Consider the following 17,230-nt stretch of genomic DNA (forward strand, 5'->3'; position numbering starts at 1 on the left):
TTATTGCACTAATTCTGTTTTGACAGCACAACACTATTTTCAAATTGATGCTTTTGATGCTTCAGTCGATAATTTCACATTAGTTCTTTGTGGTTTGATCACATTTTCTAGCGCGTGATATACGTATCATTTGACTGTATTAGATCCGGGTTACACTGGATGTGAATTGGCATGCAATTTGCACTTGCAAATTGCATGCCAAATCGCAGCCTTTTGTCCGCAATTAGAGCAGTCGTATCGGTGCGGTTCCGACTTGGTCGGAGCCGCACCGATTTGTAAAGCAGTACATGCACTACTTTTGGTGTGATTTCCATTGCCATCTGTATCAGATGTCTTGCAAATCATACCTGAAATCGGCATGTCATCCGACTTTGAAATCGTGCGACTTCACTGTAAGTCGCACGATTTCAAAGCAGTGTTTGATGTGACCGAGGTATAATACCTGCCTTCTCCATGTCATAGAGGAGGTGTTTTTAGTCAACAGAGGAAGAGGGAGCAGGAAGATGTCAGTTCAGAAGTTTTTGGGCCAGATGAACAGGGTTTTTTTTTTTTTTTTTTTTAAGATATAACATGCTTTGCTTGGTAAATTTTAACAGACCATACGGGAGCAAGAAAAAAAAAAAAGAAATGTTAGAATTTACATATACTTTAAAGAAATATACATGCCTGCTTCTTTTCCTATCATTTAAAGTAATATTCTCTTTTGAAAGTATATCTGTCAGCAGTATTACATTTATGTATAAACACTAGTGAGAAACTGAAGTAGGAAGAAAGTTAAAACATTTGTGAGAAATGATTGTTTGTCAGAACAGAATATGCCCTTATTATAGATACAGAAATGTCTGCAGCTGTCACAATGTAATTGTGGGGCAATTTTCTCACACAGTGTGAAAAATGGATACAATTACTGTGCCAAATTTCATAAGCCTGGATAATATTTACAGTTTTACTAGTCCTTTTGATACCTTTCATATTTCTGTACAATCTGTTTTTTGTTTTTGGTATTTCTCAATTCTGTACATTTTACCCAACATGGATATGAGCAATATACATTGAAGAACACTCCTTCTCCTTATGTAGGGTAACTGTTAAAAGAAACAAATTTTTTTTGTATTTTTTATAGTAATGTAGGCATTGTGGCTTGTGACTCCAAAACATACAGATTTCATAAAACAATTTGATGCGGTCTGTAATTTAGTCTTGCTTTTACTCTTAACTCATATATTAACTAATATAACTACTTTTAACAATAGCTATCTGTAGACTATAGCAGATCTTGGAACCAAAGATGTTGAGATTTATTCCTCTGTGACATTTGCAGAGTCATGTTTGAATGACATAAGGCAGTTGTTTTTTGAAAGATTACATACAATGGCGGAGTAAAAAAAAACAAGTTTAACTTAATTTGACAAAACTAGGCATGTCTCACTTGTTATAGTTCTACATATGATTCCTCATACATCGGTTTAGCAGCACAGAAAGATAATTTTGGACCCTTTTTGGTGATCAGTGTCCTGTGTATGTCCCAGATTGCAAGGCTAAATGATTTACATAATCTTCTCCAGTGTCAGAGGCTTGAGTTGATTATCTCATGAGTGTCAGTGTGTTTCTTGCCTGCTAGCATACACGGTTTTCCTTACAATGAGGATGTCTGATGGCCAGATTTGTACAGATCAGCCATCAGACCAGCCTAATGTGCTTTTTTACATACCTGTAAAGTTTTTGTTATCCTTTTTTTTTTTTTCCCCCTAGCACTTTACGTCAGCGTGCTGACCCAGTGTACAGTCCACCTTTGCAAGTATCTGGTCTCTGTTGGAGGTTAAAGGTTTATCCGGTGAGTTAACGTTCTTGAGAATCTAGTGCATTCAAAAGCATTCTTCAATTTAGATACTGTTAAAAGCAGGATATAAGGCTGGCCTTACTAGGGGTTTCTATAATGGATAAAACTGTATTTGACACGGATATCTAGTGGTAGTTGGCCCCATTTAAATGGACTTGTTCTGCAAAGCTGAAGATGTTTCATAGCTTATTTAAGACATTTTTTTCAGTTTTGATCTCTTGAATGTGACGAACGTCTACTAGATATACCACGACCTGGATAAAGAAGAACCTTCACAAACACCTAATGCTGATATTTACGTTTTTAATATATATCTGTTTGTGTTTATTACCCATTGGGCTATCACTGCTAAATTCAAGTGTTGAGAATTCCTTGTTGTAAGTTGTCCCCTCTATACTAAAGGAGTCACTAAAAGTTTTTGTGACTCTTCTTATCCATTTTATACTACATTATGATGATCCTGTGCGGTTGAATGATGCACATGATTGCTTTGATTTGTAATGGATACACCAGTTGAGCAGATAGAGTGCAAAGAGATAGCCAAAATGCAATTTTAACTTGAAAACCTCTATTTCAAGTGGAACTCGACTTTCTCAATCAACATGAACTATTGTTAATCCTTATGCTGCTAGCCTTAGTAAATAGATTTACTTGTTTTAAACTTTTCTTTTTCTTTTTTACATTTCTTCAGTTGCTTCCTTGTCTCTGACCTAGGCCAAAACGTTGTTATACATACTTTTCTACATGGGTGTGGTGTATGTGTTTTTTTTTTTTGGTTTTTTTTTTCATCATTTGAAGGAAGAGGGAGGGGTTTTCTCAGCTAAGCACACCCTCCTGCCTGCATGCCTGAACTAATGGCAGATGGATTCCAAAAGTAAATGCTACATGAATCCTCTGCCTTTACTCAAGATGGATTTAACTTGAAATGTTAGGGTGTGTGTTTTTTTAAAGTGAAGCTTGGAGACATGGAGGAATGGGTGCGTTTATTATGAATATTAACAATGAATGAAATGGCTTTTTCATTTTTTGGAGCTCAGATACAGTTAACTCCTGCTTTCAGGATGTATTTTTCCTGATTTTAAGAAGACATTTTACATTTATGTGCTGTGTCCCTTTTAGGATGGAAATGGAGTCGTAAGAGGGTACTATTTATCAGTCTTCCTGGAACTTTCTGCTGGACTCCCAGAGACATCAAAGTATGTATTCTCATTCTAATTTATACTTTGCGTCTTTAATATTTTGTTATTTTATTATATTTAGTTTCTGTTTTTTTTTCCTTTGTTTTTTTTTGGCTATGGTATATGTAGTCACTTTTAGGGCTCTTTCACATTGGTGGGGGGTTAAAAACGGGCAACTGTGCTGTGGCCACCATAATTCTAACATTACAGCCTGACAGGGCTGTATACGTGCTGTGTATGTATATAGACTTTAACTTGGGGTGCGGCATTTTACAGGTGGTTGTAGTGCAGCACCAGATCAGTGGAGTCGCATTGTATCTGCTAGCCAATATGCTTGGCTTGCATTCGTGGCATTTTTTCCTCAATGTAAAATTGCCAAGTGGCTTTTAATCCACTGTGGATCGTTTTTCACAGGGTGGTAAGCTTTCGGTCTGTCTTAAGATCACTTAAATCAGCTGTCAGGGCCTGGCAGAGACAGAAAAGATACCTTTTTTGGGTGCTATGCAGGTGGGGATACAGCTAATAAGGAGCCTCCTACCCTCACATTACCAAGCTGTCCTGAAGACCGGACCTGTCAAAATGAAAGCTCAGTTTTGTAGATTAGAGAGCAGCTATCTCTGTAGTAATCTAAATGCTACTGTCAGTGTGACAGGCTCCCCTGTATCAGTTGGTCTGTGTGCTCTTAATAAATGTTGCACAATGAATGGCTGCCAGTGACAGCAAAGATCTGCAGATTATGCAGGGAGAGCCACGGTTTCCCAGAGCAAACTACAGGACTGAGCGGTCAGTATGACAACTCATCTCTGCTGTGCATTTATGGATCAAAGCCACTGTAGCCTTTTGGGTGTGTTTTGGCATACTCACATTGGGTGCTGGAGGATCTCAGTTGAGCTTTGAATAAGGTACACAAATATTATTTCCTATGAAGAAAATTAAGAAAATTTGAACATGCTCTACGTTTTGTCCTATGTCCCTTGTCATGGGCACCTTTTGTGGATCTAAAGTTAACTTATTCTTTTTAGGACAGGTGGCAAAAAGACACTCATCATAGCTATACTTGTCATCAAAATGTCTTCTAGTCAACTGGAAACCCACAGTTATGTTGCTTCTATTTGTAATACTGTTATTTCCCTCCAGGTATGAGTATCGAGTGGAGATGGTTCACCAGTCTTCCAATGATCCTGCTAAAAACATCATTAGAGAATTTGCATCAGATTTTGAGGTGGGAGAGTGCTGGGGATATAATCGTTTCTTTCGACTGGATCTACTTGCAAATGAAGGCTACCTTAATCGTGCAAATGATACTGTAATTTTAAGGTAATGATTGAATCAAAGAGCATAGATATCTGCTATGTTAAGGCCTTTTAGATATTAAAGTAGAACTAAAGTTCCTCTGTCTCTTCTGCAATAAAATACACCGCCTTCCCTGCTTGCTGTCTCCTCTGGTGATGTAGTCTGGGGTATGCATGTGCAGCTAACATTATATAGCTAGCACTGTCCCTGTGTTCTGGGATGATGGCCTCCTGCAACAGCCAATGAAGGTGGCTGAAGACTAGCACCCAGGAGAAGATGCATGCAAGGGGAAATGTAAGTTTAGCCCCACTTTAAGGTGTGCTTATAATTATAGTAAAGTAAAATGTGAAAAAAGACAACTACAAAACAAAGCAAAAAGAGGAAACCTGACATAAAACCCTTAAACAAGAAGCTTTACATGAGAAATCCAGGCAAATTATAATATTTAAAACGTGCGTGCACATCGCAGTGATTCATCCTGGTATTGGATCTGTGCTGTCTCAAGGTTGTGGTGAGTGTTCCATTCCTACATAATCTGTACACACAGCTGAGCACCAGTCCAGGGAGACAAAGCACCACAGCGCCCAGATCTCAGCAACCTACACAGGATATACTGCACCATGATGTTTTATTTCTTATATACTCATGGACCTGAGAGTGAAGTCTGAGTGTAGTCCAGGGTTAGAACGATATTCCATCATCCGTCAAGGACTAGTTTGGGGATAATCTCTAAAGTGCTGTTGGCGTTTTCATTAATTTGAAAGCCAAATAATTTGGATTTTCTGGAAGCGCTATTTTCCACATATTTGGATGTTTGTTACCTGAGCACAATTTTGTTGGACTGTCACTTTTGATTGATTAGTGCTGCAGTTTTTAGTTTTGCGCTCTGCCTTATGAACTGAATGGACAGAAATGCAAAAATCTTTTGAAAGGTAAAACTGCTCCCATATTTGCTTACCAGCTTGTTTGTTTGCGTGGAGCTCAGCTTTAAACCACGTACTTAGTATATTGTACCTGTAGGTGTAAATTGTGGAAGTACTAAGGTATGTTTTAAAGAACTACTCAGGGGTGTTGAAATTTTTAAGAAAACTACTTGTTCAAGGGACTAAATCAGGGTCCCAGTCTACTTGTCCCTCATGACTATATACTTCTACCTGATATACCTGATAAAAAAAAAGAAAAGCTTCTGCTGTCACACACAGCGTTTGGATTGCCAAGTCGCTGCAGGAGTGGGAACATGTTATATGTTCCACTCTTAAAACAGGAGGAACATGTTCCTAGAGGTGAACTTATTTTAACCCTTTCACTACCAGAGCAGATTTGTGGGGTTTTTTGCACACGTTTAAAAAATCATTTTAGGCCTAAAGAATCTATAATACCCCCAAAACATTATACGTTTTCTGAAAGCAGACACCCTAGAGCAGGGCTTAAAATTTCGAGTCTAGACCTACTAACCAGGCACAAACCTTACTCTCCACCAGTTGCCCACCCAACCTTGCCCAGGTCTGCCTCCAATCCCACCCCTGGCCCGTCCCCCAACCCCGCCCCCAACCACACCCCCTTAAAGCTTATGAAATTAAATTTTTCTTTAGAGTAAAGAGTCCAAAATATAAAAAACTGCAATTATAACATTGCTTAATTATGTCAATTTAAACATAACAGCAATAGCTTAATAGCAATAGGGTGCAATCAAAATATCACGTTTTACAGCTTTAAACCTGTAGTAAACATTTTGTATTTTTTTTGTTGATCTCCTGTATCTTTAAAAAGAGACTTTAGTAACTGAAGTCTCTTTTAAAAGATGTAAGCTTAGTTTACAGAAGTATTGCATAAGAAAAAGTGCTTATTTTGATGCCAAAACACATGGAATAATAGTTACCGTAAACATGTTGTATTTTTTATCTCCAGCAGAGACCTTAGAGAAGTGTGGCATTAAGAAAAATGAAAAAGTGCCTCTTTTGATGGCCAAAAAACTTTAACCTATTTGTACTACTGACTTATTTTGTATTAGTTTGTTTACTAAGGGCAGGTATCTAGGCCAATCACTGGAGCAACCCTGTACTATATTAAATAGCTCTTCAATGAGGTTTGTGCATATACATTTATATTCCACATCCCTGACAAACAGAATACATCTACATTGACAGATCTCTTTGCAAAATATACAGATGCTAATATAAATGGACCTGTTTGCTGTAAACTATTGACCTTTTTGGTGTCTCCATCATTATCTTCTGTCTTTCCAATACTCTCACACAAGCACGCTCTCATAAACATCTGTTTCTCACCGAGTAGTAATAGTTTCACCGTCTTGGCATCCTTGGTAGCATCTTCCTGCAATTTTTTCTCAAGCTCCTTTGATCTCTTTGTCTTTTGCGCTTGCACCACTTCCCATCTCTGTGTCCCCACCTTCGGTATCAAGCTTCCCAGTTTCCTCCAGCTCTATGCTATGGGTGTCTGTGCTTCCTTGTCTTCCACTTGTGAGAAATCTACTGGAGTGTCCCCCGCGGCGGCAAAGAAGAAACCGGAAGTCGGAAACCAGAAGTCGGCTTCACAACGATGCTTGGAGTGCAGGTGGAGCCGCTCCATCTGTGCTCACCACACAAGGATTTCCCCTCGCATTTGGCGAGCTGCTTTTTCAAGCTCTGCCCTAGAGTATAAAATAGTTGTAGTTTCAATTTTTTATTCACACGATATTACCAAAAAGGTCTAGAGGAAACAGTGTGTGTGTGTGTGTAAGCATTTAAGCAGCAGCAGAGCCACCTGAATGCATCCACCTGACAAGACCTGCCACTTGCCTGCAGCAGGGCTAAATGTAGAGAACAAAAACTACCTGACCGGTGCCCAAACCTACATGTTCCAGGCATGGGGGGCGAAACAAATTGAGCATACCTGCCTACTGTGGACATTTTCTTTTTTTTTTTTTTTTTTTTTTTTTTTTTAAACTGATGTCCCAGGAGGTAGTGAAAATATTAAAGCAGTACTCCCCACCTCTCCAGGACTGCCCCCCACAGTAATTCTAGATGATATCCTCATTATATCAGGTTGATCAATGCCTAGTGTGTTACTGTGTGTGCACTGCATTATGAACCTGCCCCCTGAGGCATTGCCACTTTACCCTGCACTCATGTTATAATAATGTAGAGAGTTGAGTTCAGTGCTGCTCTCTGCATTATTAAATATTGCCTGGGGGCGGAGCTGGCTTCTGGCAAGTACAGTAAGCAGTGAGGAATCAGAGCTCTGGCGGGGACACAGTATCCTGCAGCCATTCTGACACACATAGGGCTGAGATTTTATACTGGCCAAACACGTGAAGGGAGGAGGAGGTGGGTGAGCAATCCACGATGGTAAATATTGGACAGGCTGGTGGGAAATCCTCGGGACAGCGCCTTGCTAAGTTTGCCTGGGGCTCTCAAGATCGCGGCTGTTAGACATGTGGAGGGGAGGACGTGATCGAGGAGCAGTCACAAACATCCGGTGCAGCTGTGGGTAATGTATCCCAGGGAAGCGTTTTGCCTAAGAGGGATTGCTCCACTAAGAAGGGACAGTCGGGGGTCAGTCTGCATGAGTCGATGGATGGTGACAGGGACAGAGGAGAGGGAGAGCAGCAGGAGCCATCGTTAAAACAGATAATGTCAGCCATACACCTCTGCTAGACAACTCTCACTGATCATATCGATGGACTTAAAGTGGATTTGGCATTCCTAAAACAAGATATGCAAACTGTTAAGGAAAAAGCTGATGAGTCTGAAAAACGGATCAGTGATTTAGAGAACATAATTCATCCATTAGAGGGATCAGTTCAGACCGCTACCAAGGAGCTGACTGCTCATACTGGCAAGCTTGGAAACTTAGAGGACAGGCTACGTCGCAACAACATCAGGCTGGTGGGCTGGTAAACAACCTGAGGATTTTCTGGAAAGATGGCGTAAGGAACATATGGACGCTAATACTTTTTCCCACCTTTTTGCCAAAGAACGGGCGCACCGGGTCCCCATGTGGGCCCCAGGTCTGGGAACTCCTCCTAGGCCTATGATGGTACGTTTACTGCACTTCCGAGATCAGGAGAATATTTTGAAAGCGGCTAGAACACTTGGAGAACTTTCATGTAATGGCAGTCGTATATTTATCCTGATTTCTCTGCAGCTACACAGAAACAGAGATCGAGTTTTGTGTATGTTAAACGCCTGTGAGAGAGTCAATTGATTTACAGTATGATGTATCCGGTGAAGCTGAGAATAATGGTTTGGGGAACAGTGCACTTTAACAGTCCTGTGGAGGCTTCTCGGTGGCTGGATGCCAGAGGATGCCCGCCAGTACCAGATGGCCACATGGAAGACTGATCTCTTCTACTGATGTTTTTTTATACTGAATGGAACTTGTTCTCTTTTGCTACTCAGGGGGAATGTGAGGCTATATGTGACCTCTCTGGGGAAAATATGATGTGAATTTGCTCTCTGACCATGATAATTTTGTGCTCCTGAGATTGTTGAGGAGACGAGCGAAATACTGTGCACTTTTGAACAATTTTATAAATCTTTGTACCAGTCTCAGGGGGAGGTTTCAACATCTTCAATGTCAGAATATTTGGCATCTATTTCTTTACCGGCACTGTCATGGGGGGGACAGAGGGCTTGGAACAGCCTATTACCTCAGAGGAGATTGAGGTTGTGATTGCTTCTTTCGCCCCTTATAAGTCTCCTGGTCTCGATGGATATCTGATTGAATTATATAAAGTGTATGGGTAACTGCTCGTGTCATATTTCCTACGGGTTTATAATTCGTCTAGGAGGCGGGGTGGAACTCCCAAAATCTATGCAGGAGGCTCTTATAGTCTTACTCCTGAAATCCAGAAAAGATCCCTTAGAGTGTGAATCATATTGGCCCATTTCTTTGATTAATACTGGCGTTAAAATTCTGGTGAAAGTGTTGGCAAAGTGCTTACAAGCGGTAATTCTAATGCTGGTTGGGTCTGACCAGACCGGCTTTTTGCCAGGCAGATGTGCTCATAATAATCTTAGGAGGCTCTTCGTTAATTTAAAAATAACGCATAATAATGCAATAGAGTGATCGTGTCATTGGACACAAAGAAAGCATTTGATTCAGTAGAATGGACTTATCTATTTCCACTCCTAACTAAGATTGGCTTTGACCCCACGTTTATTTCCTGGGTGAAGCTTTTGTATTGGGAGCCTAGTGCTCACATCAGGATTAAAGGGACTCATATCAGAAGCGTTTCAGATCCATAGGGGCACCAGACAAAGTTGCCCTTTATCTCCTCTTGTTTGCACTGGCCATTGAGCCATTGGCTGCAAAGCTGAGAGAGGATGTAGGAGTCCAGGGTTTAAAATTGGTGGAGTTGGAGAAATGTTTGTCATTATATGTGGGTGACATGTTATTATACTTAAATAACGCTTCGGTGTCCCTACCTAGAGCTTTCTCGATAATACAAAAATGTGGAAATTATTCAGGATTTCGGATAAACTGGTCTAACTCTACATTATTCCCTTTGGATGGCCAGCGGTTGCGAATTTTGGATCTGGGGTGTCCCATTGTGATATCGGATAAATTTAAGTACCTAGGGGTTAATATGCAGCTTCCTTTACAATCATATCTAGACAATAATCTTTGGCTTATAGTAAGTACGTTTAAAGACCAGGTTTGTAAATTTGTTTAAAATTATATATCTACCGAAATTTTTATGTCCTCTCCAATGCGCCCATTTATATTTCTAAAGGAATTTTTAAATGTATTAAACTCCCTGCTTGGTTCCTTTTTATGGGGTTCCAAGCCTCCTCGGGTGGCCCTGGAAATACTTCAACTGCCAATACATAGGGGGGATTTGCTTTGCCTGACTTATGAATGTATTATTTTGCTGCTCAGTTAATGTACGTACACTGGAGGATGTTTCCTCAATTGAATAACGTGGCCATGGCTGTGGAGGCTACCTATTATGAGGCCTTATTGAACCATTTTTTATAAAGGAGAGGTTCCATCCACAGGTGGTATGTCTATACTATCGGTGTCCAAAAAAATTCTTAAGGTATGTGCGAAATATATTTCTGATACAACCCTAGCCATGTCGCCAAGTGCACCTCTCTGGTGCAATCCAAATTTGCCTGAATTTTATAAGATGGAGAGGGGACAACAAAGGGCCCAATATTGTCTTAAATATGTACATCAGCTTTTTGTGCAGGGACAACTGAAATCTTTTTTTCGGAACGGGGAGTAGCGGGTTCTTGGTATTTTCGGTATGCTCAGTTAAGGCATGCAGCAGTAGCTCAATATTGCCCGGGGGAAGTTACTCTGAACAATACCAGACTGGAAAACCTTCTTATACAAACACAACACTCTAAATTGGTATCGTCATGATATGCGGAATTGACTCTAATAGACAGTAGGCAGTGTCATCGCACACTAGAGCAATGATTTGCTATTGTCCCAGAGTTAACGGAACAGAACTGGAAACATGTCCTGGCCACCTATGTGAGTAGAGTTATCTCTTCAAGGGACAAAATGATTACATTGCGTTATTTACATCAAATGTATTATACACCTCAGCGTCTCTATCGTATGAGAAGATGTAACAAAGTCATTTGCTATAAGTGTCAGGTTAATACGGGATTCTTTTTACATATGGTGTGGGAACACTCTAGGGTTAGGCCCTTGTGGTCTGCAGTTACAGCATTTATTTCCGACACATTTGACTTGCCTAATTTATGTAGCCCCATGGTGTGTCTTTTAGGAGTGTTTGAAGATGAGCAGATGAATAAAGCTACCAAACTTTTTCTGAGAATTTTATTCTTTTATGTACAATAGCTGATAGCGTTACACTGGATACGTTCTGATGCTTTGGATTTGAGGGCATGGAAAAAATTGGTTAATGTGGATCTTCAGATGTATGAGATGACATATGAAGCAAGGGGGTGTGCAGGAAAATTCAGAAAGATATGGTCCCGATGGGTGGAGTCCAGGGAAACTGTATCGGATGATTTTTGAAGGATGAAGATGGGTTTTTTTTTTCGGAGGGGAGGTGCTCTGATAATATTTGGAGCTCAGAGGTGTGGTGAGCCCCAGACATATTGTGTATTTCTTCTTTTTCTTTTTGGTGCAAAAGTGCTATCCCGGCTAGTGTTTTCTTTTCTTGATGTGGGGGGAGGGTTTTTTTTTCTTTGGTTAATGGGTTCCTGTTTACAAATGTAATAAAAGCTTTTATGCGAATGTGATACTAATCACTACATACTTAACTTCGATATGTTTATATTGATATTTCCATATAATGGTTGGATGTATGATAGCTATGTCATAAATCTTGGAAGAATGTAACATTCCTACTGTCTGATGGATTGCTAATGTATTTTCACATGTATGCATATTTGGGTGTGTATTTGTTTGCATATGGCAAAAAACGGTTTAAAAAAAAAAATAATAATTTCCCATCAATGTGAGTAGATCCAAATAGGAAAGGCCCTGGGCCTTGCATGACCAGTCTAAAAGTATCTGGAAAATGTAAGTAAAAACTTAATAGAGCAATAAAATAAAGGCATTGGTGGCTTCCAGGGAAAGGACTGGAAGCTCTGGGGTGAAGAGTTGGGCTTTTAACATAGCATTGCTATGTTATAGCATTAAAATATCTGCCAGTGGAATAACAAGGAACCATATCTATCATCGCTGCAATGCTCTTCTACATAGTTAGGTTTGTTACTTTTTTTTTCAATTGCAACTACTAAAAAAACAAAAACAAAAAAAGGCTCATTTATATGGTCTTAGGAGATATGAGCTGCTAAGGACAGGCAATGTCTGTTTCAAACTTCCCTATACGACACCAGCTGAAGATTTAGGCTATGCAAACAATTGAGTACTGATGTGGTACTTTTTTTATTTGCACTAACATACAATTTTGAGGACAAGCTTTCGGGGTATGTCCCCTTCTTAAAGGTCAAGCAGTACTATTATTACAAAGTTTTAACAGAATGTTAGAGATGTGGGGGATTTCTATTTGACACAAGAGGTAAGGGCCTTAATTTGGACATGGGATTCCTCAATCATTATCCAACATTTTTATGACTCCCCCTGTGAGTGCTGTTCTCCCCCCCCCTCCCCCCCAGTCTTTGCTTTTGCTTTGCTGTGTCTTATCTCTAGGCTAACCCTATAACCCTAGGCTTGTGTTTCTTTCTGCTTTTTTTTTTTTTTTCTCATCCCCCACATCTCTAACATTCTGCTAAGACTTTGTAATAATAGTACTGCTTGGACCTTGAAGAAGGGGACATACCCCAAAAGCTTGTCCTCAAAATTGTATGTTAGTGCAAAGAAAAAAGTATCCTGTCAGTACTCAATTGTTTCTGTCGCAAGTGCACTAATACGGTTACAATCACCTCAAGCATTGAGGGACACAAAAATGCCCCAGTTTTCTGACTGAAAGGGCAATCCAGGATACCCCCCCCCCCCCCACCAGCAAGCCTTTGCTTTTTTGCTAGTGTCCTACAGGAGTGGGCTTCTTTTCTTTAGGTGTTCTGTGTTAGAGGAGTATGGCTAAAGCTTTTTTGGCTATACTTCTCCTGTGGTTCACAGGAGTGATGTTAGTTATCTACTTCTATGGCCCGTTTTCAGATAACAGTGGGCTAAAGCTCGTTGTTGGCTGACATCACAGAGCCTGCCCATGCTCTGAAAAGATACCGACCATATGGCAGGATCTGCCCAGATGCCTGGATCAGCAGCTGGCTCAGCCTCTCAGTGGGCCGCTGAGAGCCTGATCCAGCCGCTCCTGCCCCCTCCACAGCCCAGCGCTCCAGTGAGCACTGGAGGGGCGGAGCAGAGAGCTGCTGACTGACAGTCACCAGCTCTCTGTAGGCTGAGGACTGAGAACTGAGCAATCAATGGTGTCTGATCTCTCAGTTCTAGGTCTTAGAGACGGCAGGGGACAGCTTCAGCTGGGATCGGTGCTGCAGCTATCTGAGTGTGATATTTTATTTATTTATTTTTACTTTTTTTGATTCCTAAACGTCTCTTTTAAAGATTAACTTATTTTAAAAGTACTTTTTTTTTCTTCTTGCCTTCCTGTATCACCACACAGATTAGCAGGTCTCCATTGAGCCCATCAAGACTTCTAGATCAAGGTGACATTGCCCCATTTCCTGTTTTAGAATGGTTCCAGGGGTTTTTACTCCAATCTGTTCACCATTCCCAAACCGTTCTAGATCTCAAAGCTCTTAATGTTTTCATTCAAGCCAACAATTTATACACTCTACCAAATCTGTCGTGCTCCCTTCACCCGGGAGACTCTGACTTTTTTATGGACACTAAAGATGCTTTATCTACACATTTACTTTCCAATACTTTGCTGTGAGAACCTTCACTGCCTGTTTGTAGTTGTACGCTTCGGCCCCTCATCTACACCTCAGGTATTCACCAAGGTGCTAGCCTTAGTACTAGCCCTGCTGTGCTTGTGAGTCATTTCCATTTGCCCAGTTTCACTCCAGACCTTTACAACACAACATACTATTGTTGTGGAGAAAGTTATTGCAGTCTCGGAAAGACCAATTTATTTGTTATCGAGGACCAGGTTTTTAGGGATTTGGAAATTTCTTCAACATTGAACCATACTACTTGGAGGGTTATTCATTCCACTTTAAGTCAGACAATGCTACTGCAGTGGAGTCATCAGGCAGGTAACAGAAGTCTTGCTGCTGCAAGAGAACTTGACTACATCCTGTCCTGGGCAGCTTTGTCTGCTATGTACATTCAAGGCACAGATAATTGGTAGTTAGGTTTTCTCAGCCGGTTGTGTCTGGAACCAAGAATCTGGTCCTTATACATGCTGATGTTTGAGGACCTGTTCTGGGGACAGGCAGGGGCATATCTACTGTGTGGTAAACAAGGCGTTTGCCTAGGGCAGCAATTTTTAGGAGTCGGCACCACCCCCCAGTAGAAGGGACCTGGTGAGCAATGGTGGACAGAGGCATGCAGGGTGTGCAGTGTGGTGGGAGTGAGCAGTTGCAGAAGGATGCACTCTGTATCTCTCCCTCCAGCAGCTGAAAGCAGGTTTGAGGTTTCTCCCCGGCAGCTTTCTGCTGCTGGAGGTAGAGACAGACCTGGCTGGATGGAGGGGGTGCTCCGGTGTTCCTGAGTGGCTGCACTCCGCTGTCCTCCTTCCCCTGCCTGCACTCAGAGCCTGGAGCAGGGAGGGAAATGGCTGAGGAGGTGAGCTGTGTTGTGTTATCTGGGCTCTCCCTCCTGTCATCCTTGCATCAGGGATAGATTGTATGGGACTGCGCGCGCACAGTATGATTACCACCCCCTGCCCACATTTCCTGCTTCCCAGTAATCAGCAGCCCTTGGAGGAGGGGGGGAATCATACTGTGTGTGTGTGTGTGTGTGTGTGTGTGTGTGGGGGGGGGGGGGGGTCCCCATACGATCTGAGAGAGAGAGGGAAGAGGGAGAAATAGAGAATCATATATACATACACACACTTATTGAACTCTCTTGCTCTCTCTCTCATTGGGGGGGGGGGGGGGGGGGAATGCAGAATTTCTGTGTTACCTAGGGCAGCATAAAATCTAAATACACCACTGGGGACAGGGGCAATTCTGAGTCAGTGATTCCTACTATGTTAAAAGTTAGGAAGCCTACTTCTTGCAAGCTTTATGACTGCCCATTGAAGGCATACTTCACTTGGCACAAGCTTTCATCCGAAGAGTTTTTCTGTGGGACAAATCACCTCCTTCCTGCAGCTGGATCTAGACCAGTTTTTTCTTCTCCACCCATTTAAGGGTCAGGTTTGTGCCCTTTTTATTCTGTGAGGCTGTGGGCCTGTCTCTTTAAAGATGTCTATATAGGGGGTCTCTCATGTAGCCACCTCCGTTCTTTCTCCTGTGACTTCTTGGGATCCGAATGTGCTTCTCTCTGCGCTTCAAAAATGTACCCACAAGTAGTGTTCCTTGTAGCCAGCACCTCTGTAAGCAGGTTAACTGGTAGACTTTTCCTGCTAGGAACCCCTTCTGGTTTTGCAGAAGAACAAGGTAGTGTTGAGACTCAGGACTTTTCAGCCTTTCACCTCATCTAAAACGGTGTTCTTCTGTTCCTTTGCATGGGTACAGTTTATCAAAAGGAAATTTCTCTCCATTTTCTGGATGGGGTTTGGGCTTGAAGAGTCTTGATCCTTTGTACAAGGCATCACGCACATTGTTCCACCTGTCAAGACTCCAAGGGACCCCAGCTTGGCGCTCTTTGTACTTCAAAAATCTGTTTAAACCCATCTGGGTTATCCGTTTAGACCTTTTGACTTGGTTATTTTTCTGGAGGCCATTACTTCAACTTGCAGTGTTTCGGATTTGGCTGCCCTTTCTGTAAGGAACTGTTCCTGTTGCTCCACCTTGACAGGGTGGTTCTACAGCCTTAGCCCTCATTTCTAAGATGGCTTCTTCAGTCTGTCTCAACAAGGGTATTGTGTTTACTTCTTTTTGTGCTAAGCCTCAGACGCCAGAGAACAATATTCTTCACACTTTGGATTTGGTGTATGCTGCCAGGTGTTACCTGAAGTTGACTGCTGCTGTTCAGCAGTTGGATTCCCTCTTTGTGTTTCATGAAGGCTTAAGGTGTGGTTCCGTTGCTTTTTTTTTTTTCTCTCAAAGGGCACGGTTCCACCATTTTCAGTAAAAGCTCATGCTACCAGTAGTGTTGGTCCTTCCTGGGCTATTCGTCATCAGGTTTCCGTAGTTCAAGTTTTTAAAAGTGTGAACCAAAGATCAGAAAGCAGCTTTGTAAAGATTTATCACATGGATGCTAGAAACGCTCAGGATGCAACTTCGGTCTGTATGTTTTGCAGGCTGCTGTGTGAAGTTCTAACCTGGTCTTGTTTAGTTGTCTTGGACTAGGCCATGTGCTTTATGTGGTTTGATTTCCTTTAACACAACGGACAACTCAGCCATCATTAGACACAAAGCTCTTTCAATGGTACTCTTAAAGCAATAAGTTGGGGTATTAGGCAAGTATTGTTTTTTCTATTTTGTTTTATTGCATAGAAGCCCTTCCAGCCAGGTAAGTGCCATAAAGACTGCTAGTTTTTCATGAGGTGGCTTGTTATATCAGGGAAAGTGTAATATTTTACCTTTACCTGAATGTGTGCTTGAAATATTTGACTATTTTTTTTTTTTTCTTAAAGGACTTCCATTCGCATTCTACCTGGTTTATTGCCCTATCTGCAGAAAAATCTTTCACCTTTTTAGAACATGTTAAATATCCACCCATATTTAGGATGGAACATGTTCCAGCAGCTTGAGCCCACATGGGTGCGTCATTCATTCAGTTTCCTGTGAAAATAATAATAAATGCCCTTTTTTGTTTTTTTTTTTTGCAAAATTATAAACATTTTTTATTTTTTTCTAAAAGGTGAACTGCTCAGGAGTTTATATGAGCCTTTTCCAAGTCATGTAACTGAGTCAGGAGTTTTTATATTTTGTCGTTGAGGAACGGTTCGAGCTTAGTACTTTGGTACACCAGAATGCCACTGGTGAAGCACTTATATGCCTCCCATAACATAAAAGTTGTATTTTCCACTTCTGATCAAATCTCCGGAGATTCATTCAGTTGACATTTCCAGGTTTTGTAAATTTTTTCACTGAGGAGGATTTCAAAGGAAGCTGGCGTGTGATCCAAGAGTTTGCATGAGTCAAAAGCAACAAAATGTATACAGTGGAGATCAAAGTGAGAAAAAGTGAATTGATCCTATAGTAGGAGTGGGGAGCAGCTGAGTAGAATGTGTGATCTCTGCTGTTGGTATGAAAGACGTGCCACACATCAACAGTTTGTGCTGCATGAAGAGTTTGCTTGAATCGATGGGGAAATGAGTAGGTCAGGTGAGGTGTGTGTTACACAAAATGTTTAGCGGGGTATCTAACACTCCTGATATAAGAGGGCCCTC

General features: G+C 41.3%; 1 protein-coding gene across 4 annotated transcripts in view; it reads left to right on the forward strand.

Moving 5' to 3' along the window:
- TRIM37 (tripartite motif containing 37) overlaps positions 1-17,230 on the forward strand; it is a 208,325-nt gene that overhangs the window by 83,887 nt on the left and 107,208 nt on the right. For all 4 annotated transcript variants that reach the window (XM_089679183.1, XM_089679179.1, XM_089679181.1 and 1 more), the window contains exons 11-13: positions 1,753-1,834; positions 2,960-3,036; positions 4,156-4,335. In XM_089679183.1, coding sequence (XP_089535309.1) covers positions 1,753-1,834; positions 2,960-3,036; positions 4,156-4,335 — 339 coding nt within the window. The remainder of the gene's footprint in view (positions 1-1,752; positions 1,835-2,959; positions 3,037-4,155; positions 4,336-17,230) is intronic.

The sequence above is a fragment of the Staurois parvus genome, unplaced genomic scaffold, assembly GCF_062004578.1.
Source record: "Staurois parvus isolate SC_StPar_1 unplaced genomic scaffold, SC_StPar_1.0 ptg000220l, whole genome shotgun sequence".
NCBI classification, from domain to species: domain Eukaryota; kingdom Metazoa; phylum Chordata; class Amphibia; order Anura; family Ranidae; genus Staurois; species Staurois parvus.